General features: G+C 44.3%; 1 protein-coding gene across 1 annotated transcript in view; it reads right to left on the bottom strand.

Annotated features, from left to right (window-relative positions):
- Positions 1–18,677, bottom strand: part of MGAT5B (alpha-1,6-mannosylglycoprotein 6-beta-N-acetylglucosaminyltransferase B) — a 327,915-nt gene extending 309,238 nt beyond the window's left edge. The window contains exons 1-2 of the mRNA XM_033961186.1: positions 18,584–18,677; positions 18,136–18,287 (exon numbers count right to left, since the gene is read on the bottom strand). Coding sequence (XP_033817077.1) covers positions 18,136–18,197 — 62 coding nt within the window. The 5' untranslated portion in view covers positions 18,198–18,287; positions 18,584–18,677. The remainder of the gene's footprint in view (positions 1–18,135; positions 18,288–18,583) is intronic.
- Positions 18,678–22,854: the final 4,177 nt, after the last annotated feature.

Raw genomic sequence — 22,854 nt, 5'->3', positions numbered from 1 at the left:
CCAAAGCTAAAAGGGGCGTTTCGGTAGGCATGTCAAGGGCAGGAGTTGAGCGGGACTTGGGCCGGCTTAGACTTAGTCGTACAGCATGTATAACTAACGTGACCATTTATTTTTTTCATCAAAACGGGACATCTATTAATATACAGTTCCATCCCCAATCCCGCCCTAGTCCCGCCCCCAATTTCTTCAATTCATTTTTCATGTACACACAATAGCTTATTAATTCATAATGATAAACATAAAATTAAAAAAGCACACTATACGCAGAGAAAATGTTAATTATCATTTACGAGTTTTGGTTTTTTTCAAAGATGTCAAGGCAGATTACTTTAAAATATGCAATGTCACCTCAGTAACTATGGAAAAATAGACAAATATAGTGCAAAATATAGACAGATATAAATTCTCAAAACAGACACATTTTGATCACTAAATTTAAAATAAAATCATATTTCTTGCCTTTGTTGTCTGGTGATTTCATGAGTCTCTGGTTGCACTTCCTTCTGACTGTGCATCCAATCTTTCTTTCTTTCTTATCCAACATTTCTTTAAAAATCCAGCCCCATCCCCTTTGGGTCCAGGTCTTTCTCTCTTTTCCCTCTGTTACCCTCCCCAGATCCAGTGTCAGTTCTCATTTGTACCTTTGTTCCAGGTCTCCCTCTCTCTCCCTCCTCTATTATGATCTTAAATCTCCCTGTTCTTCCCCAGGGTCTCTCCCCCCTCTGTCTGAACCTCTCATAGTCCTACATCTGCCTCCTATCTTTTCCCTTTGGTCCAGGTCTTTCTCTCTCTAGTCTTTCTAATCTGCTTACAACCCCCCTCTTTTCTCTGCCTCTTTCTCACCTTCCTTCCTCCCTCCCTCCTTCCCTCACAGCAGATTTTAGAATATCTCTCTCCTCCTTTTGTCCCCTCAGATCTGGTATCTGTCTCCTTCCTCTTTTCCTCCTCCCAGGTCTGGTATCTGTCTCCTCCCCTTCCCCCCTGCTTAGGCATCTCTCTCTCCACTCCCTTCCTCCTGTTCTTCCTTCTTAATTTATTTTCTGCTTCTTTCTAAATTCTTTCTTACTATTCAGTCCTCAATTTCCCTCTTTCATTGTGTCTACCTATAGATTGCTACCTCTTTCCCTCACCCCTTCCAGTATCTAACTCTATCCTCTTCCCTCAATCCAGCATATACCCTTTATTTCTCCTCCCCACTTCCTTCCAGCGTCTGCTCCCCCTCTCCCCCTATTTCCATTCAGTCTGCCCCCTCTTCCCCACACTTCCATTCAGTGTCTGCCCCCTCATCACCCTCTGTCTCGCCCATTACATTCTCTGCCCTCTCCATCCAGTGTCCGCCCTCTCTCTCTTCCATATGGTATCTTCCTTCTTTCTATGCTCCTTCCATAAACTGTCTCCTTTGTACATGATTCATTTCAGCTTCACCCCCTCTCAATTTTTCTGTCTCTCTATACTCTGGAATCTCTCTGTTCTCCTTTCCTTCCTTCCCACTCCACCCCATGGTCTGGCATCTCTATCTCCTTCCCTTCCCTCCCCCATGCCCTGGCATCTCTCTCCCTCCATGTTCTGGCACCTCCTCTCCCTCTGGTCTGGCATTTGTTTCCCGTCTCTCCCCTGTGCCCTGGCATATTTCTCCTCTCCTTCCAACTCCCCCCTCCCCTTCCATTATCTGGCATCTCCTCTCCTTCTTTTCTCTCCCTCCCTCCTTCTTTCCTTTCCCATGGTCTGGCATCTGACTCCTCCCCCCCCCATAAAAACATAGAAACATAGAATATGACGGCAGAAAAGGGCCATCGTCCCAACAAGTCTGCCCACTCGAAGAACCCTCCCTCAACAAGAACCCTCCCTCTAAGAATCCTGGAGCGAACCCACTCCAAGAACCCTTCCTCAACAAGAACCCTCTTTTTAAGCATTTCCCCATGCCCTGGCATCTCTTTCCCCCTCCATGCCCTGGCATCTCCTTTCCTTTCCCTCCCTGCCATGGACTTGGCATCTTTCATTCCTCTTCCTTTTCCCTCTTTCTGTGTCAGCATGCCCCCTATCTACCTATTACTCCAATATCCAGAACCTCCTTTTCTTACTGCATCCACCCCGTGTCCAGCATCTCCCACCTGTCTTCCTACTCACTTCATGTCTGTTTTTTTTCCTTCACCAAACAACCTCTATGTCCAGCATCTTCCCGTGTTTTTTTCCTTCCTTATCCTTCTAAAACGTTGGCATGTCCGCCCCGCACCCCCTTCCCTGATAGGTCCCTTCTACACCTCCCGAGTCCCCATTGCTGCATCCCCCACTTCAGACCGCAATGCATTATCTTCTCCCCGAACACGGACCTGTAGTTGTTTACCCCGCAGAACCTTGAAACACTCCTTCCTATGCAGAGCTTCGGCCTGCAACCGGCTGACACCGTCTGCAATCTTCCCACAATGCAGCGCTCCCACCAGGCCCCGCACAAACTACCACCAAGCCCTGTGGCTGCTGCACTAAGGACCCGTCCTAGGGGACAGTGGAGAGGGCAGAACGCATCGATTGGTGCCTGAGCGCTGTCCCTATCCCATTAATGAAAGGGAAAGTCCGGAAGAAGCATTGCCCTGCCTGTCCTGTTGGCTCCACACACAGCTTCGGGACGCCGTCTCTGAAAACGGGACATTTTGGCATCCCGAAGCTGTGCATGGGGACAACGGGACAGTCCCGTTCAAAACGGGACGTATGGTCACCTTATGTATAACCGAAAGTTATACAGCCCAGGATCGATGGAACTTGGACGTTGTGACTTAGACCATGTAAGACTTAGGCCATGTAAAACTTAGACCATGTAAAACATGGTCTGAGTCACAAAAACCCACCTAAACTCACCAGATAAGCACTGAAAACACATAACACAGACCCCCACACACTACCCCAGTGATCACCAACCCCCCCCCCACCCCCATAAAAATTTTATTCACAACTTTAAATTTCAGCCCCAGGCCATCATCACCTGGCCGCCTAGCATAGGAAAGCCTAGTCGTCCAGCCCAGAGGCAGTTTATGTCATCTTGGGGATGGGTTAGGGACCCATATAGAGGAGGACCCATGCCCATAAGCCCCTGTAATCACTGCATTAATACTTAAAAATGTGCATTGTCCTATGCACTCCCAAAAGCCTTTTTGACTGGCATATAAGTGGCTCCTGCAGCCATAAGGGCTGTTGGGGTGGTAGATAAGTGGGTCTAGGGGATTCTGGAGGTGGTTTGGGGGGGCTCACCGTCACCTATAAGGGAGCTGTAGTGAGGAGAAGCAATGGCACACTTTTTGTGAAGTTCACAGCAGTGCCCTGTAAGGTACCCCACTATTTAGGTGGCATGACTGGTGTGCAGTCCATCACTTTGCAGACCCCTCCTACGTCCAACAGGGCTTGTTCTAGGCGTTTTGGACTTGGGACGGAAAGTTGGACGGAAATGTGGTATAAAGATGGACGACTTAGTGTCTTGCATGATCAGATCGGCAGGACGTATAATTAGACGATTTTCGAAAGTAAAGAAAAGTTGGACGTATCTTTCGAAAATGTGTCTTAGGCTCTTTTTAACTTTGGATGACTTGCAAGATGGACGTAAACAGACATAGACGTCCCTTTCGATTATGCCCCTCCACATGTTTACATATATCAGCGCAAAGATATGGCACAACCTCCATACAACCATCAGATCTGAACCGAACTACCTCACATTCCGAAAGAAACTAAAGATTTATCTCTTTGACACCATATTCACCCATGGAAACTGATCCGTGTACCCACAAATCGAAACATTCGCGAAATACTTGTGCTTTTTTCAATTTTCCATCTATAAAAGGATGTTGTTACAAGAAATGCCATCGCCGATTGTTCTCTTACCTAGCGACTCTTTGGGATGGGGAAATGAAACCCCTGTTATTAAGTTCTTTTTAGAAAGTATCATTTTAGAAAGCAACTGAAGACCTATCTGTTTGATATGTAATTCTTCAAACTTTCGAAAAATAAGAGAACAAGAGGGCATTCGGAAAAGTTGAAAGGGGACAGATTCAAAACAAATGCTTGGAAGTTCTTCTTTACCCAACGTGTGGTGGACACCTGGAACGCGCTTCCAGAGGGCGTTATAAGGCAGAGTACGGTACTGGGGTTCAAGAAAGGATTGGACAAATTCCTACTGGAAATGGGAATAGAGGGGTACAGATAGAAGATTACTGCACAGGTCCTGGACCTGTTGGGCCGCCGCGTGAGCGAACTGTTGGGCACGATGGACCTCAGGTCTGACCCAGCGGAGGCATTGCTTATGTTCTTATGTTAATTAATTCTGATTTTTTTGTATGTTCTTAAATTTTGTAAACTGCATTGAACTTGTTGGTTATACGGTATAGAAATGGACTATTAGATTAGATTAGAAATCACCGTACAACTTCTGTCACACCACATGCACAGTTAACCACCTGACGAAGGACTATAAAAGACAATCTCTACCTCATGGCATCCCTTCTCAAACAGTACTGGCTTTCCTCCGTTGTATTACCCCTCAAACTGTTTTGTAACGTACCACCAATAGCATCCTGTGCTATACTAAATTGTATCTATTTAAGTTGCATTGTAAGTCGCCTTGAACCTATTTAGCCATAGTGCAACTCAGAATCTCAGTTTAGATTAGATATACATCCACTTGCAGTGTGTGATGGTTTATGCATAAATGCACTATTTGCAAAGAGGGTGCATCTTCCTGAAATAGGGCACACTGTTGGCAGAGAGCGCACATTTTTTTCAGGAAGAGTGTGTCCTCTTTGCAAATGGTGCACCCATGCGCGAGTATATTATCAGAAAAGAATTCAGGTGCTTTGCAAATATTGTACACTCTTAACGATATTGATCCCAAAGCAAAAATAAGATCTAATTGAAACAAAAAGTGAACAACGCTGCACAAGAAATGAAAAGTTTCGGGCTGCCCATCTCTATCATATTCCTCTTTGGTTCCTACAAACACCCTACTTATTCCAATATCCAATTGACTTTATAGAATACCAGTCTAAGTCTGCATTTACATCCTTAACTTTGGGCATGAGCACCTATGGCTGATGTGGTTGCATGTGCCTAAATATAGACAGTTAGGCGTGTAAACAGTGGTGTACCTGGTTTGGTTGCCACTCAGGGTGGAGCATCACCTCCTCCAGGGGGTCATGGAGTGGCCATAGGCCACTGTCTGCTGTGCCACCCAGGGTGGAGCCAGTGGCATAGTAAGGGGGTGGACTGCCCCAGGTGCCATCATGTTGGGGGCACCAACATCTGTCATCCACCCCACCCCACCCCCACCACTCTTTCCTGACCCCCCTCTGCCACACATGTGCCCCTCACCTCGTACCTCTTAAATTTTTCCAATGCGAGCAGCATCTCAAACTTCAGTGTTGGCTCTCTCTAATGTCACTTCTGGGTCCCGCCCCTAGGAAGTGATGTCAGAGGAATAATAATTATTATTTTATTTCTTATATACCGCTATACCATAAGTTCAAAGCGGTTTACAACAAGATACATAAAATGAGAGTAAGAGATGTTTACAACAAGAAGTAAGAGATATTTACAGCAAGATACATACAATGAGTGTATGAGATGTAAGGGGAACAGAAAAGTACTTTCAGGGATACAAAATTGCAAATGGAAGAGAGCCAAGATGGTTTGAATCAAAAGAAAGTATCTAATCAGAGTTTGGGGTGCAGGGGGAAACAATTTGGGTGTAATACCATTACAAATGGGAAGAGGAAGTTAATCTAAAATCTAGACAACTGGGGATTGGGATGAGGATAGCTAAGGGGGATTGGACAAGAACTGGGATTAGGATTTGTTAAAGAGAGGGTCTTCAGTGATTTTCTGAAGTCGGCGTAAGAAGTAGCCTCGAGAATGGGTTTTACAAGCCATGTGTTCAGTTTGGCTGCCTGGAATAATAACATTCTGTCTAGGAACTTCTTGTAAAGACATGATTTCAGGGATGGGTAATTAAAGAGAGGTATTCTGCGAGAGCTCTTATTAGAGCTGTTGAGGATGAGTTGAGAGGTGAGGTAAGTTGGTAGCATCCCAAAGATAGCTTTGTAGCTGATGCAGGCAAACTTGAAGAGTATTCTGGATTCCATCGGCAACCAGTGGAGTATCTGGAAGTATGGGGTGATATGTTCCCATTTTTTTAAACCAAAGATGAGCCGGACCGCAGTGTTCTGAATTAATCTCAGTTTATTTAGTGTCTTCTTATAAGCTCCCAGATATATAATGTTGCAGTAATCCAGCGTACTCAAGATGGATGATTGTACCAGTAATCGAAAGGATGAATTATCGAAGTATTTTTTAATGGTGCGGAGCTTCCATAGGACTGATATACTTTTTTTGAACAATAAATCTGTATGCTTTTCCAGGGTTAGGTGTTTGTCAAGGGTGACTCCTAGTATTTTTATAGTTTGGTCAATTTCGTAATCACGGCCATTCACGTGAATTGTGTTGTCTTTTATCTTTTCATTGGGAGATGCCAGGAAAAATGTAGTTTTTTCTGTGTTCAGTTTTAGTTTGAAGGCTGTCATCCACAGCTCTATTTGTCTTAGGGTGTTGGTTAAGAGATTGATAAAGTCTGACGACAGACAGGTTAGTGGTAGCACTACAGTAATGTCGTCAGCGTAAATATAAAAGTTGAGTTTTAGGTTTTGTAGCAGGTGTCCCAATGTGATAAGGTAGATGTTGAATAGGGTCGGAGATAATGGGGAATCCTGGGGCAACCCGCAGTTGTTTTTCCAGCTGATGGAGAATTTGTCTTCTTTGAATACCTGGTAGGATCTGAACTCGAGGAATTCCTGGAACCAGTTGTAAGTGTTTTCTGTGATGCCTAAGGATTCTAAACAGTTCATTAAGATGGTGTGATCTACTAGGTCGAAGGCAGAACTTAGTTCCAGTTGTAGAATCATTGCACTGGTGCCTTGATTGAGAAGGGAGTGTAGGTGGTTTAGGAGTGAGGCCATAATTGTTTCTGTGCTGAAGCCGGGTCTGAAACCTGATTGGTTGTTCTGCAGAAGGTTGAATTTGTCTAGATAGGTATTTAGTTCAGCGTTTACCAGGTCTTCCATTAATTTAGCAGCAAGAGGGATGTTTACGACAGGTCTAAAATTGGTTATGTTATTGGATGTTTCTTTGGTGTTCTTTTTAATAGGAGTTATTACAATTTGACCCAAGTCCTCTGGAAACTTGCCAATGGATAGTTGTAGGTTGATCCAGTCTAGTAGTTTGGCTTTCATCACATTTGGGGGGCAGGGGTCCAGTCTGCAGTATGATTTGGCGTACTTGTTGTAGAGCTTATTGAATGTTTGCCAGTCAATCTCTTTGATGTTGGACCAACACATGTCAGCTTTAGATGCTTCTGGGTCGGGGGGAAAGATGTAGTCCCAGTGGGAGTCTTGAGGGTTTGATAAAGCAAGTCTTAATTTTTTTATTTTTGAATTGAAAAAATCGGCTAGGTTGTCTGCTGTAACTGTGGGTTCTTCTACCGGGTTCGTGTAGGAGTGAGTATCGTACAGGTCATTGACTAGTTTAAACAGCTTGCTGCTGTTTAAGGAGGTGTTACCTATTTTGTGGGCATAGAAGGTTTTTTTCTTCTCTTTGGTTATGTTTTTGTAGCTTTTTAACATTTGGCGCAAGGCGTCTCTAATCTCTGGGGTTCCTGATTTTGACCATTTCCTTTCTAACCTTCTTAACTCTCTCTTTATCTCAAGAAGCTCTAGGTCGAACCAGCCTGTTAGGTTTCTAGGTCTGATCCTTCTTTTTTTCAGTGGGGCCATTTCGTTTAGGATGTGGGTGCTGGTGCAGATCCAGGAACTCATGAATTGATTAGAATCCTCGTCTTGGTTGTGAATAATATCGTAGTGAGACCAGAATTCTATGGGGTTGATCTTGCCTCTGCTGGTGTGGAATTGTGTGGGTTTGTTCTTAACTTTCATTGTGGCAGAGGTTGTTTTCCATTGCCATTCAAATTCGAAGTTACATATTTTGTGGTCAGACCATAGAGAATCAGACCAGGTTTCTGATATCCACCGAATAGTGGGATTTATTGAGTTTATTGAGGACAGCGATACCAGGTCCAGTTGGTGGCCTTTTTTGTGAGTTGATACCGGGGGTGGGTTAGGGAAGCCTAGTGAAGCTAGAAAGAACCAAAATTCTGTAGTCTCTGGATGATCTGATTGCTCTAGGTGTAAGTTTATATCTCCGAATAAGAGGTTATAAGGCCCTGTTAGAGAGTTGGATAAGAGGAACTCGTGAAATTCTTCTTTGGCTGAGGTCCATTTTGGGGGGGGGGGGAATGTAGGCTAGAGTGATTATTAGGGAGTCTGCTAGAAGTTCTGAATGTAGCTTTAGAGATAAGATTTCCAAGTTGGAGGAAGAATTAGAGCTTAGAGTGGAGCAGTTTAAGTTGTTTTTAAAGAAGAGCAGACATGACACAGGCAGCAAGTTCTTGATGCTGCTTGCGCCAGGAAAATGAATGAGATATGGGGGCGCGCACACGCGCAGCAGAGGGGATCAGGAAGGAGCAGGCAGCAGAGAAGAGGGCGGGGGAGGGGCATTACTCACTCTCACTATGCCACTGGGTGGAGCACCACCTCCTTCAGGCATATCGTTCCCTCTCCTCCAGGTAGGAGGAGCATGGGGTGGCCATAGGGTCGCTGTCTGCATGTGTGCAGCTGTTGGTTCTGCCAGTCCCCTGCCCCCAGAACAAAAAGCTGATGTCAGAGGGGGGCGGGATGCCAGTGGAGACTATGGCTTACACATCATAAATTAAAATTAAACCCAGATAAATCTAAAGCCATCATTGTCACTGCATAAGATGATCCTGTCCTATCTTCACTATTGTTTCTACAAAACACCCCTGTCCCCAGGGTAAACTTGGTCCATGTTCTTGGGATCGCCCCTAGACTCGCTTAAATCAATTTTAATCAACAAATCAACGCTCTTTATATAAACTGCACATCATTAGGTCCATAAGTTCATTTCTCTTTCCTTGTGCACTAAACATTTTAATTCATTCATTAATCATCCAACAAATAGATTACTGCAATTCACTTTATGCCAGATTACATCAAAAAGATTTACGTAGATTACAATTGTTCCTGAACACCGCTATTCGACTGATCTATAATGCCCATAAATAGAACCGCATTACTGGCTCTCTTTTCTGCCCCAAATCATTTATAAAACACTTCTGTTAGTCTTTAAAGTCCTTTCATCAGGAGATCCCACATATCTTGCTCGGCTTCTTATTCCCTATATTCCTGCAAGAGCCCTTAGATCATCAAACCATTAGCAACTTGCTACCCCATCATAATGAATCACTGTTCATGAACACATCCGATAAGTAATCTTTTCCATACAAGTTCCTCTACTCTGGAATCCTCTTTCCATATCATTAAGACTACAAACATCATTAGATAAATTCAAAACAGATTTATCAAAACATTGACGCCTACTCTTAACATAACATGACACCCTGCATTTTCCCATATTCAGTCAAAAGCATGCGAGACAATCGCGCGCGGACAAACCCACACACACGCAGGACGTCAGCGTGCTGGATTTCAATACTATTTTAAAACGCACTTAGAAATGTTGGCGCTCCCATTGGGGGGGGAGGGGTGAAACACCTTCCCCCATTGCAGAGGACACAGCCTTTTTCCCTGTTTTTTAGGGGAAAATTACTGTTTCCTCTGTAATGGCGGGTTTCACCCCCCTCCCAACGGGAGCGCCAACATTTCTAAGTAAAGTGGGGGAAGGGTTCCCTACACACACACCCCTCCGAGTGCTTTAAAATAGTGTTGAAATCCAGCACGCTGACGTCCTGCGTGCAATCGTCTCGCACGGTTTCGTCTATGTACCCATTTTCCTCTTCCCTGTGGGAATCTCGGAAGACATGCAGTAGCCCTTTTTTTTCCCCTCATCCCCTCTTTCCGATTTAATAATTGTAATGCTCTCACTCTCACGTTCTGTCTAAATAACATATCCCCTCCTCCCCCACACACAAATTTTTAGATTGTAATCCACTTAGAAGGTTATTACCATAACGCGGTATACCAAAATTTTAATAAACTTGAAAACTTGATAATAAACTTGCACTCCCTTACGGTCTGCACCTGGGGTGGACCACGCCTACCGCCCTGCCCTTGGTACACCACTGCATGTAAATGCTTGTATTCTATAACCAGTCTAATCAAACCAAAAGGAAGCTGAATATATTGTCCGCAAGCAAATAAGCACAAAACATGGGCAGAACAATACTTGTCTAAGCCAGACCTTAACATTATTAAAACGTGAGGAAAAGGACCTCAAACACCCAAACTGCGGGTCACACCCTGAATCTTACTGGGGTCATGGATATTATCATTGGTCCCAAAAACCTCACAAAAGACTTTTTTTAATTTTACTATTAAAATAACTTTTTAAAAACTATTTTTTTCTTTATATTTAAACTGAGATAGTAAATGAAAAACTATTGAGCAGCAGAAACACTTAGGGCTCCTTTTACTAAGCCACGTTAGGGCTTTAATGCGTGGAATTGCGCGCGCTGAATTGCCGCGCGCGCTAGACCTTAACGCCAGCATTGAGCTGGCGTTAGTTCTAGCCGCGTAGCACGGGTTTAGCGCACTATAATCCTGCGTGCGCTAAAAGCGCTAGTGCACCTAAGTGAAAGGGGCGCTTAGCTTTGAATACCCAAAGGTCTGGCTTAGACAAGTACTCATTTTCTTCATTTTCATCTGCACAAGCCTCAAAACGCTTTAAAGTCATAAATGTTCGAGGCTTGTATGGTTAAGGCAGAGCTTACAGGAATAGTGCGGGGACAGGGAGAGTGACAAAACTTGTGGGGACAGGACGGGGAAATTGAGTTACTATAGGGATGGGGACCGATGTGTCCCTGTGTCATTCTCTAGCACTAAGAATAAAATTGTGAGTGCCTGTTTATAGAACTAGGACGTTAGTACATATAATGCAATTTGCTTAGGTTCTCATCTTTCACCCTCCAGGGATCTTGCACTTCCTACCTCAGCTCAGTCATGGGAAACCATTGTCGTAAGACTTGCTCCATATACAGGATGCTCAAGTGATACTGTCACACCTTATCTGCTAGGTAGCAGCTCACACATGGATGGGGCTCACTCAAAAATCTAACAGGATTCTCACTGCATTTTTCCCCACCAGGTTTCAGTAGATTTTATTCAATAAGAAGAAAATGTAAGATGCCTGCACTAAAAGCCCTCACTCCACCCAGAGCCTGTGCAAGGGTATTAGGCGCCCTCACTGAAACTTTAGTCTTATGTACCCTCCTCAACATTCAAGCCCCCAATCTGCCCCATCCTTTTTGAAATATCACACAATAGTGAGGGAAATTTACAAAAGTCATTGGAATAATTAGTTTGCAAACTCGCTAAGTATGTACAAGTTTGTGTTGAAACCATCACAAAAACGAAAAACCAAAAAAAAAAAAAATTGACCACCATTCCTGTAGGAAAATATACACAATGGTTCTTTGAATTTGTACACCTGCTAGGATGTATTATTTTCCTTTTATGCCCCCCTCTCCACCCCCCCCCACCCCTCACAAAAAAAAAAGCTGTTGCCTTAAGGCAACCCCATTCCATCCTCCCGTATTCCTTAAATGTATTCCTAAATACAATAGCAAAAATAGCTGAAATACCTAAGAATGCAAAACTCTTATTGGTATCTACTGTATCGTGTACTCTTCTCCAGAGGATAACATTGCACACTTCCAGACCTCCCTCTAGTTTCCTCGCTTCAGTCAAAATTCATTTTATCTCCAATAGCTCTGAGAAGTTGAACAATACAAGGGAGCCAATTCTCATCTTCTTCCCCTTCTCCCTCTCTGCCGATTTCACACCAGTGAATCCTGTATTTGATTCCAAGTTTCCAAGTTTATTTACAATTTGATAGTCTGACCATCAAAAAGGTTATTGGTTAAACTGGTCTTTTCTGCTCTCCCCACCCTGAATATGTAGGTGTTTGGTTTTCATAAAAAAAAAAAAAAAATAGGAGGGGTGTTGAAAAGTTCTTAGCCCAACCAAGAACAGAATGAGGCGGATTTGGTTCAATCAATGATCCGAAACAATGTCGAAACAGAGAATTTCTTTTCTACAAATTGGCACTTGATAAAATAAGAAAACACTCTTTTCCGCTACAGTGGCAACAGAGCGCTCAGACCCTAGACAAACACTCCACCTCCCACCTAGATCTCCTAGCCTGTCAACTATCCGATGATTCTCTCATAGGAACATTAACATGCATCCTCTGTTACTCAACACCAGGAAAATGGAATGAAAATAAACAAGCTCTCGAAGAATTCATTTACCAGAATTCCATAACATCACCTCATAACCTACTCCTAGGAGACATAAACCTCCATCTAGAAGATCACACCTCTAATCAAGTACTAAATTTTCTTTCATACCTCAAAGCACTGAACTACCAGATCCTCAACCCCCAACCCACACATGAAAAAGGCCACCAACTAGATGTCGCTGCTTACATGACCCAACACCCTCACAAACCCGAAATCCATATCTCAAATGGGACCTGGCACCCCTCCCTCTGGTCAGATCACTATAAATACACCTTTAACATCAACTGGCCTCAAAGCATCAACAAGCAACCTCCAAAAAAAACCTCCTTCAAAGCACGCCAAAAAATCGAACCCTCCACATTCTGGGATAAAGCAGACCACGCCATCAACAACATAGCCCCCAACGAATTTACATCCCAATGGCGAACCATAAGCGAAACCATCCTGAATGAGCTAGCCCCAGAAAAACTAAAATTTAAAATATGCAGACCTTCTGATAAATGGTTCGACTCCGAACTTCTCCAAGAAAAAAAGCTATGCAGACAACTTGAAAGAGACTGGAAAAATAATAAGAGCTCTGAACACTCTAAAACAGCATGGAGAAATCAAATTAACCAATACAAAACCAAACTCAAGGAAAAACGGAAAACCTACTACTCCAAAATGATAGGCACAAAAACCCCAGACACAAAAAAGCTATTCAACCTAGTAAAGAACCTCACTGATACCAAACCTTACCTTGCCACACAAGGAATCAACCCACCGACAGCAATCCACCTAGCAGACCATTTCAAAAACAAGATCACCAACATCAGAACCGCATTCATCAACACACACACCCATCTCGAAAAGATAACAACAAACCCATCAACAGGGGAAGCCATTGTTGCAGACAGAAGCTGGTCCAACTTCCCAATCCTACTTTGGTCGGATATGAATCGACTATACAATAAATACAGCCATGCCTCCAGCGACCTAAATAATTGCCCCACCTACCTGTTATCAAACGCCTCCATCACATTCAAAACTAACTTCATGCTATGGATTCAAACCACATTGACAGAAGGCCAATTCCCACAGGACCTAGGAGAGATTTTAATCACCCCAATCATGAAAGATCACAAAGGCCCAATAGATAGCCCCGCCAACTACAGACCTATCGCTTCAATACCAATATACGTTAAAATAATAGAAGGTCTAGTAGCTCAATACCTCACTAACTACCTGGAAAAACATAACTTACTCCACCCCTCACAATCAGGATTTCGAACTAACCATAGTACAGAAACACTACTTGTCTCACTTCTAGATACAGCCCGGCAACACATCAGTAAGGGAAAAAAGATGGTGTTAATACAACTAGACCTCTCCGCAGCATTTGACCTAGTTGACCACACCATATTACTACAAATACTCGACACCATAGGGATCTCAGGCAAGGTCTACAATTGGTTTCAAGGGTTCCTCAAATCAAGAACCTACAGGGTAAAGTACAATGATATAAAATCAGAGCCATGGGCAAACCCCTGCGGAGTTCCACAAGGATCACCACTCTCACCTATGCTCTTCAACCTCTTTCTCTCCTCCCTAGGAGCCACTCTAGATAACCTAAATGTCACATCCTTCAGCTACGCAGACGACATCACCATACTCCTCCCCTTCGACCCATCAGATACCACCACCACAACAAAGCTGGAAACAACCTTAGATACAGTAGAAAAATGGATGATGGATCACAAACTTAAACTAAACTCAGAAAAAACAAAATTCCTCTTGCTCGAACAGGCCAAAACGCCTGCCATCACAGAACTGAAAATCAAAAACACCAAATACCCAATACAACCCGAACTAAAACTCCTAGGAGTTATAATGGACAGATGCTGCACAATGCAGTCCCAAATCAACAAGACGACCCAGAAAGCTTTTCTAACCATGAGAAATCTACGTAAAATCAGAAAATTCTTCAACCCAGCACAATTCAGACTAATTGTCCAATCCCTAGTCTTAGGTCTGCTGGACTACTGTAACTCCCTCTATCTTCCTTGTCCAGCCACTATGATAAAAAGACTCCAGACCATACAAAACACCGCCCTCAGACTGATCTACTCACTCAGAAAATATGATCACATAACTACTGCCTTCTTAGACTCCCACTGGTTACCCATACAAGCACGAATTCAATTCAAATTCTACTGCCTATTATTCAAAGCGTTACATGGCTCTTCCCCTTCCTACCTAAACAACCGCTTAAACCAGATCTCCACCTCAAGACACAGAAGAACCCCAAACCCTTTTACCTTTCCCCCACTCAAAGGCACACTACGCAAGAAATTGTTTGACAACCTTCTGGCAACACAAGCAGCAAAACTCAACCATACCATCTCCAATTTGCTGACAACATCGGACGACTTCAAAACATTCCGAAAAGAAATCAAAACCCTGCTTTTCAAAAAATTCATCCAAATATCTTAACCATTCTTCACCTACCTCAAGATATTACGTCCCCAAATAACCCACCTAAACACCTTCCAAGCAAACAGACCCCAAAAATTAGATGGTAATCTTACCTACTCTAACAATATTCTCTTTGTCCATATCACACAGTTCGGCACTGTCATTTTACTATCCAACCCCTAAATCCCCTTAGGAATCTATCCAGCTATCTCTCCTCTGTAAAAAAAAAAAAAAAAATTGTATCTTCACTGGAAAATGTCCAGTCAAATCTTTTGTAATCCGCCTTGAACTGCAAGGTATAGGCGGAATAGAAATCCGTAATGTAATGTAAGTTGGTTGGTTGGGCTGAGAGCTTTTCAGCTCCCCTTGGTAAAGAGAATACAAATTAAATCTACACGTTTCCGTCCTTTACAGTGCAGTTCCCTTACAAGAAATGTCTGTTCGTTCTCATGCTCGCTGACAAGAGATCTTTTGTCCCAACCTACTTTGCTTTTGTAAGATGAAAAGTTACTCATTGACCAGATAAAGCAAAAACAACTCTGAAGAAATCACTTTTTGTGAAGAGGAAAGTTTGTTCTTTTGAATTTATGCTTTTCAAAGAACTACAGGTTTGGTGATAAAAATAATCTGTTCTCATCATTAGAGATATATGATTAGACTAGTGTTTAAGCCCGTTAGATTAACGGGTGCTAGATGTCTCCTGCTTTTGAACCTGGGCAGGGGCAGAGGCAGAGCCGGGGCGGGAGGGAGTGACGGTGGGAGAGCAATTTCAAAGCTTCAGCAGCGGCGGCTCCTTGACCAATCCGCGCTTACAACGTCCCCACACTTATGGTCTGGCTGGCTCCCCCGCCAAAGCCCTTCGCAGCGGCAGCCCCTTCCGCATCCGTCCCCGTGTCCCAAGCCTCTCCGAAGGCCGGCTCCCACGAAAATGGTACCCCTCTGTCCAAAGCCACGGCGAAAGCCTCCCTCAAGACACATTTCAAATCTGACATATTGTAATCACAAAACAGAAAATAAAATTATTTTTCTTACCTTTTGTTGTCTGGTCATTATTCATATCATGTAGGGGTCCCAGGCTATGGTTGGCTTTTGATAACTGGCTTGCCAGGGCCCCTTCTTTCTTCTTCCCTCCCTCCATCCCTGCAGCTGAAGACAGGCACCTCCCCCCAGTGGTCTGAGACAGGAGGGAGCAGTTAGGAGAGGGTCTGAGGGCAAAGAGGGGCTCAACAGCACACAACCACCTTTCCTTCCCTCTCTCCATCAGGTGCAGTGAATCCACCAATGTTAAAAGGAGCCGCGTCGAAATCGGAGGCCTGCCACTGCTGTAGCACGTTCCCCTCTGCCTTGGTCCCGCCCCTTCTCTGACATATGGGACCGCAAGGGAATGTGTTACGGTGGCGGCAGGGCTCCAATTTCAAAGCAACTCCTTTTAACATAGGCGGAGGTGAACTGTACCTGATGGAGGAAGGGAAGGAACGGTGGGCCAAATTTTGGCAACGGCAGGAATTGTTTTGCGGGCCAAGCACCGTGAAACTTTGTTTCTTTAGGCAGCCCCGGTTGTTTACTTGGATTCAATGTGAGCCGGGTGAGGAAGGCCGCCGCAGCCTCGCGGCTAGGTAGGGGGACAACAATGGCGCTTATGCTCAAGCCCCCGCCGCAGCTCCTCTCTCGATCCTGGTGCGGTTCGAGAGGGGAGTCGTGGTGGCGGCTTGAACATAAGCGCGATTGTTGTCCCCCTACCTAGCTGCGAGGCTGCGGCGGGGTTTCCATGGCAACCCGATCGCGGATCTCAGTGTAGGGCCGGGTCTGGCGGCGCCGTGTAGTGCGGAAGCGGGAGGCGGGACCTCAGCACAGCGCCGCCGGCCCCCAGGAGCTCGAGGCCGGCTGCGGACATGCCTGGCGTGGCATGGTGCAGGAGGAACAGTGATCGGTGGAGAGCAGGTGATGACAGTGATAGGTGGCGCGAGGTGGAGAGTAGGTGATGACGTAAAACGTGCGCATGTGCACTCGTGTTTTCGCGACGGATCAGGGAACACGTTTTTTTTAGTGCGCATGCGCGGCCTAGCATTTTATTATATTAGATGAACAGCATTCTAATAAACGGCAGATGCTCCTTACAGAGCCAGCCTTTGTAAATGGTTAAGGTGCTAACTTCAACATTTGGAAGAAGTTTGCTCAAATGTGCTGGGATGGGGGTCAGCTATCCGGGGTACCCACAGCTACTGGGTGTTTCCCATTGTATTTTTGTGGGAGAAACCCTTGATTCATCTAGTCCAAGGGGTAGGCACTTCCGGTCCTCAAGAGCTGGAGCCAGGTCAGGTTTTCAGGATATCCACAATAAATATGCATGAGATAGATTTGCATCTCAAGGAGGCAGTGCACGCAAATCCATCTCATACATATTCATGGTGGATATCCTGAAAATCTGGCCTGGCTCCGGCTCTTGAGGACTGGAATTGCCTACCCCTGATCTAGTCCAACGTTTATTAGCCCACTGTGATGGTGAAATTTTAAAAGTAATCATTATAACCATTTTTTTTTTTTTTTTATATATTGGTGCAGAGAAATTGACTATCAAAGCAGAAAATACGCCCCATATCCACAATTAAAACCCCAAATTCTGTGAAACAAAAAAAGAAGCAATATAGCAGCGACAATATATGGTAATTAGGATTACCAGTGCCAGAGATTTATAGCGCTGGTTTAAACAAATCGATATTTTTACAATGTGTGTGTGTGTGTGTTTTTTAAGACTACAAAGAGCTGTTTTTCCAGGGGTTTTGTGAAAGGAAGCCACATTGAGAACAATTTTTACCCTTAACTGGCTAGTTTTGATTTCTATTGGGCTACTAAGATTGTCCTGAAATATAAAGGTGACCATCAATCATGTTTAAAAAAAAGATAAAGACCCATCGATACTACCTGGAATGACTGCTTTCACCTACTGGCAGCTAAGTCTGGAGCTGCCGCTGAGGTGCACTCTGCAGAGCTGAATTATTACATGCTTACTGGTACCCAGCAGTTAGAGAGCATATGTGCAGGTATAGGTCCCAGGGAATGGAACAAGCTCCCTTTATACGTACATCAACAGAGAGATCTGCGGAATTTTAAACAATCTCTTTTGTCAAATGAAGTATGGAGCCTGAATTTTGCACTTTTGAGCTGTATGAGGGGCGCGGGGCGCTTAACTCTTTGTAATTTGTATATGTCATTGTTACGATGATAATTATAGGTGCATCTCTTGTGACCCGCTTTGGGAAAGGTAGGATACAAATAAATCAACCACAAACCAGAGAATCAAACGAAAAGAACTTTACCGAAAAGGTCTCAAGGAGGTGATGAAACATCTTCTGAGCTTTATTTTTCCATCTGAAACCATCGTTCAAACTTAAGCCAAAGTAGACAGAAACAGTCGTTTTTATAATCCAAGTCCCGTCCTGTGATGCTGACTGTCACACATAATAACCTCCTGTGAAAAAAAGAGAGGAGTGAATTATATCCCAGGTGAGCCTGCCTTTTCCAGGGCTAATTTTCAGTTTGGCTTTTCCTAGATACTTTTTCCACTTTGGAGTTTTTCCCGTGCGAGTGGGTTTTTTTCTATTTTGTTTTTTAGGAGAGCATCTGCAGAGCATCACACAGGGTCTGAGGCTGACTCTTTCTCACTCTTTGCAGGCATGCTGCAAGCTGGTACTCAAAAGGCAGCTTCTCCTCCTTCCCACTGGACATATTTCCTCAGGAAAGCTGCAGGATCCAGGTGAAACGTACCTGGGCAGGGATCCTCTCCTGGGCAGGCTCTCATCTGCCTCCCTCCTAACACACGCGTTTTCCCCCCTTAGTGACGATTCTGTCCTCTCCCCAGACTGCAATCAGCAAGTCAGACCTTGAGACTGCCACAACTGCTGCAGCAATGGGGTTTTTTCCCCTCTCCTGGTGATGCTTGTAAAGTTTTCTTTGCTTTGCCCTTTGCTCCCGGTTATCTCTCTAGGAGAGAGAGATCTGATTCTCTGCCATCCCGGAGGCTCACTGAGCATCTGCTTCCTCCCAGCCTCTGCCTTTAAAATCCGAAGGGAACTGCATTGTTTCTGTCGGCTGCCGGTTGCCAAAGAGCTGGGGTTGGAGGAGCTGCTGCTCCTAAATCGTGTTGGGGACGCCCTCTGGTGTTGACTTGGAACTGGTGCAGATGTCTGGTCATTCTGATTTACCGTCCTGCTAGGTTGGGGGGGGGGGATTGTGTAATATAACTGTGTCACTTTACAGGATCTTTAAGGATTTTAAATTTTCAACAAGGAAAAAGCCCAGATTGCAGGGCTTCGAGCTATATGAAAGGCATTCATAGTGCCTGCACAATGCCAGTGGATGGACAGGCATGGCCAACTAATAGATGCATTCACTTCATTTTGAAACACGCCTACATTTTCTGAAGATTTCTAAACTAAAATGAACATTTTTAAAGGGAAACCAGAGACTTTTTGCACTACAGCTCCTAGGCATTGCCTCAGGTAGAGAACACAGTTTGTGAGTTCACTAGGGACAGAAAAAGAACCTGCATATAGTATATACTGAATAAACTTTCCAAGTTATTTATATACCACCTATCAATAGAGATTGTCTATGTGTTTTTTATATTCAGGTGCTCAAACAATTTTCCCTATCTGTCCCAGCAGGCTCACAATCTGTCTAATGTACCTGGGGCAATGGAGTGGTTAAGTGACTTGCCCAGGGTCACAAGGAATAGTGCTGGGGGGTCAAACAACCCACAACCTCAGGGTGTTGAGGCTGTGGCTTTAACCACTAGGCCACTCCTCCCACCACAGAAAGGTGATGCATCAAACCCATAATCCTTTACCCTATATGCTTTCTTTTTATTTCTATGTGGTCTTGTCACCCAGTAGTGAAGAAGAAGGAAAGAGAATAATTTTCCCCGAGTCACACAGAGAAACACAAGGAGGGAGTAAGTCTTTAACTCATATTCTAAAATGTCTCTTCAAATGTATGACTCAGTCTTCCATGATTGCCCCCCTCCCTCCATCTCCCTTTGTAGTCAGAAGCTTTAAAAAAAACTGGCTGCTCTGTTTGTACCTTGTCTCTTCATATTCTTGCTAAGCAACTAGATGGTTATAAGAAACGTGATCCACATCAACACGGATTTACCAGGGGAAGGTCCTGCCAATCTAATCTGATTGACTTCTTTGACTGGGTGACCAGTCATCTGGATGCCGGGGAGTCCCTGGACGTGATCTATTTGGACTTCAGCAAAGCTTTTGATGGCGTCCTACACCGCAGGCTGTTGAACAAACTAAAATCGATGGGATTAGGGGATACATTCACTACATGGGTAAGGGATTGGCTAGATGGTAGGCTTCAGAGGGTGATGGTAAATGGTACCCCCTTCAAAATGTCAGCAGTGATGAGTGGAGTACCTCAGGGCTCCGTCTTAGGGCCGATTCTATTCAATTTATTCATAGGAGATTTGACCCAAGGGCTTAGAGGAAAAGTATCACAGTTTGCCGACGATGCCAAACTATGCAACATAGTTGGCAAAAGCAGTGTGCCTGACTTTATGACGCAGGACCTAAGACAGCTGGAACAGTGGTCATCAACTTGGCAGCTAGGCTTCAATGCTAAAAAATGTAAAGTAATGCACCTAGGCAAAAAAAATCCACACAGAACTTACACACTAAATGGTGAAACCTTGTCCAGGACCACGGTGGAACGTGATTTAGGAGTAATCATTAGCAATGATATGAAGGCTGCCAATCAAGTAGAGAAGGCTTCGTCCAAGGCAAGACAAATGATGGGCTGTATCCATAGGGGTTTTGTCAGCAGAAAACCTGAAGTCATAATGCCACTGTACAGATCCATGGTGAGACCTCATCTCGAGTATTGTGTTCAATTCTGGAGACCACACTACCGGAAAGATGTGTTGAGAATTGAGTCGGTTCAGCGAATGGCTACCAGGATGGTCTTGGGGCTCAGGGATCTCACGTATGAAGAAAGGTTAAAAAAACTGCGGATGTACTCACTGGAGGAGCGAAGAGAGAGGGGGGACATGATTGAGACCTTTAAGTATATCACGGGGCGTATAGAGGTGAAAGATGATATCTTCAGTCTTACAGGGCCCTCGGTAACCAGAGGCCCTCGCTGAAAATCAGGGGAGGGAAATTTCAAGGTGATGCTAGGAAGTACTTCTTCACCGAAAGGGTGGTTGATCATTGGAACGAGCTGCCTCAGCGGGTGATTGAGGCCAGCAGCATGTCAGATTTTAAGAGAAAATGGGATATTCATGTGGGATCTATAGGGGAGTAAGAATCAGGGAGTGGGTCATTGGTATGGGCAGACTCGATGGGCTATGGCCCTTTTCTGCCGTCAATTTCTATGTTTCTATGTTTCTATCCTGTAGGTATGGCACTAGGACAGAGAGGTTCCCAAGCCTTTACTGGGGATCCTGAGTCAATCAGATGTTCAGGACTTCTGCAATGAAATTTCATGAGAAACATTTGCATGCAAGCTTCTTTTATCCATATTCATTGTGGATATCTTGAAAATCCCGCTAGTATGGGACAGGTTTGGGAATCCCTGTATTATGAAACAATACATTTCAAAACTGTCATCACTTTATGGTGCATTTAAAGGGTCCTTCTGCATCCCATCTCCCCTCCCAATGCTCCCATACTCTTGGAATGCTGACAATTGCGGGAATCACAGCTTGCATCGCGCAGTGTTTGTGAACGTCGGGGGCAGCACGGAGCATTCAGCGTGGCTCCATGCGCTGATAACCATTATCGCGGTTTAGTAAAAGGGGGGTTATATTATTAGTGATCACTTTTGTTGTATCATAGTGGTTTCTGTACACACACACACACCCTTTTACAAAACCATAGCGCAAGTTTTTAGCGCCGGCCGTGGCGGTTAAAGCTTCGATGCTCAAATAAATCCTATGAGTGTTGGAGGTGTTACCACCACATCCAGAGCTAAAAACCGTGCTATGGTTTTATAAAAGGGGTGGGGACAACAACATTTTTTTTTAATGTATGGACTGATGATTATAATGTTGCCGTATTGAATAACTGAATAACACATAACATAACATGCCAAAAACCATATGGATCCTTGCAGTTTACAATAAGCAAGAAAAGCGGAACGTCAAACAGCGAATTATCATTTGACATATCATAAGTTACCAATTATAAAAATTTATCATATAAATAAGCTTTGAGCAGTTTTCTAAAATTCGCGTAGGAAGTGGAAGTGGAAAATAAGCGACGAAAAACAGAATCCCAAGTGGCTGCCTGATATGAGAGTAATCTGTTATAGAATCTTTTGTAATGATGGTCCAAAAATCCAAACATTTACCCCTCTTTTACAAAGCCATGGTAGCGGCTGCCGTGCGGCAAATGATCTGATGCCTATAAAATCCCTGTGGGCATCAGAATGATTACCACAGCAGCAGCCGCTACCACAGCTGTGTTAAAGGAGCCCTTAGAGTTAATAAATATGAGGAATATATATTAATGGATATGAGATGTATATTAAATGATATTTGATAAAGGCAATATAGGTGCCTGTGCCCCAGTAGTGTGCATATTCACTGCTGGCCACATGGGGTGGGGGTGGGGATTGGAGGGAAAGGAAGTGAGAGAGGGTGCTGGCCACATGGGGTAGAGGGGGGCTGAAGAGAAGGAAGAGAGACACTGGACTGGGGGCTGGATATAGAGGGGAACGGAAAAAGGGTGCTGGACACTTAGGGTGGTGCTGACTAGAGAATGAAACGAGGACAAATTTGTCCCCGTTCCCACAGGACTCAATTTCCCCGTCCTGTTCCCGTCCCCGTGAATTTTGTCCCTGCCCCTGTCCCTGCCCCCTTCCTGTAAGCTCTGCCTTAACCGCACGAACCTCGGATACCTACTATTTTGATGTGTTTAAGGCTTGTGCAGATGAGGACGGAGCTCAGGCATTGGTGCAATGAGGCATTATGACATCATAATCTGAGCTCTAGAATTTTGCTACTTATGATTCTAAAGTGTTTGAGGCTAATG

Source organism: Geotrypetes seraphini, chromosome 10 (assembly GCF_902459505.1).
Source record: "Geotrypetes seraphini chromosome 10, aGeoSer1.1, whole genome shotgun sequence".
In the NCBI taxonomy this organism is placed as follows: domain Eukaryota; kingdom Metazoa; phylum Chordata; class Amphibia; order Gymnophiona; family Dermophiidae; genus Geotrypetes; species Geotrypetes seraphini.
The sequence above is the reverse complement of the archived record's forward strand: the minus strand, read 5'-3'. Positions and strand labels throughout refer to the sequence as shown.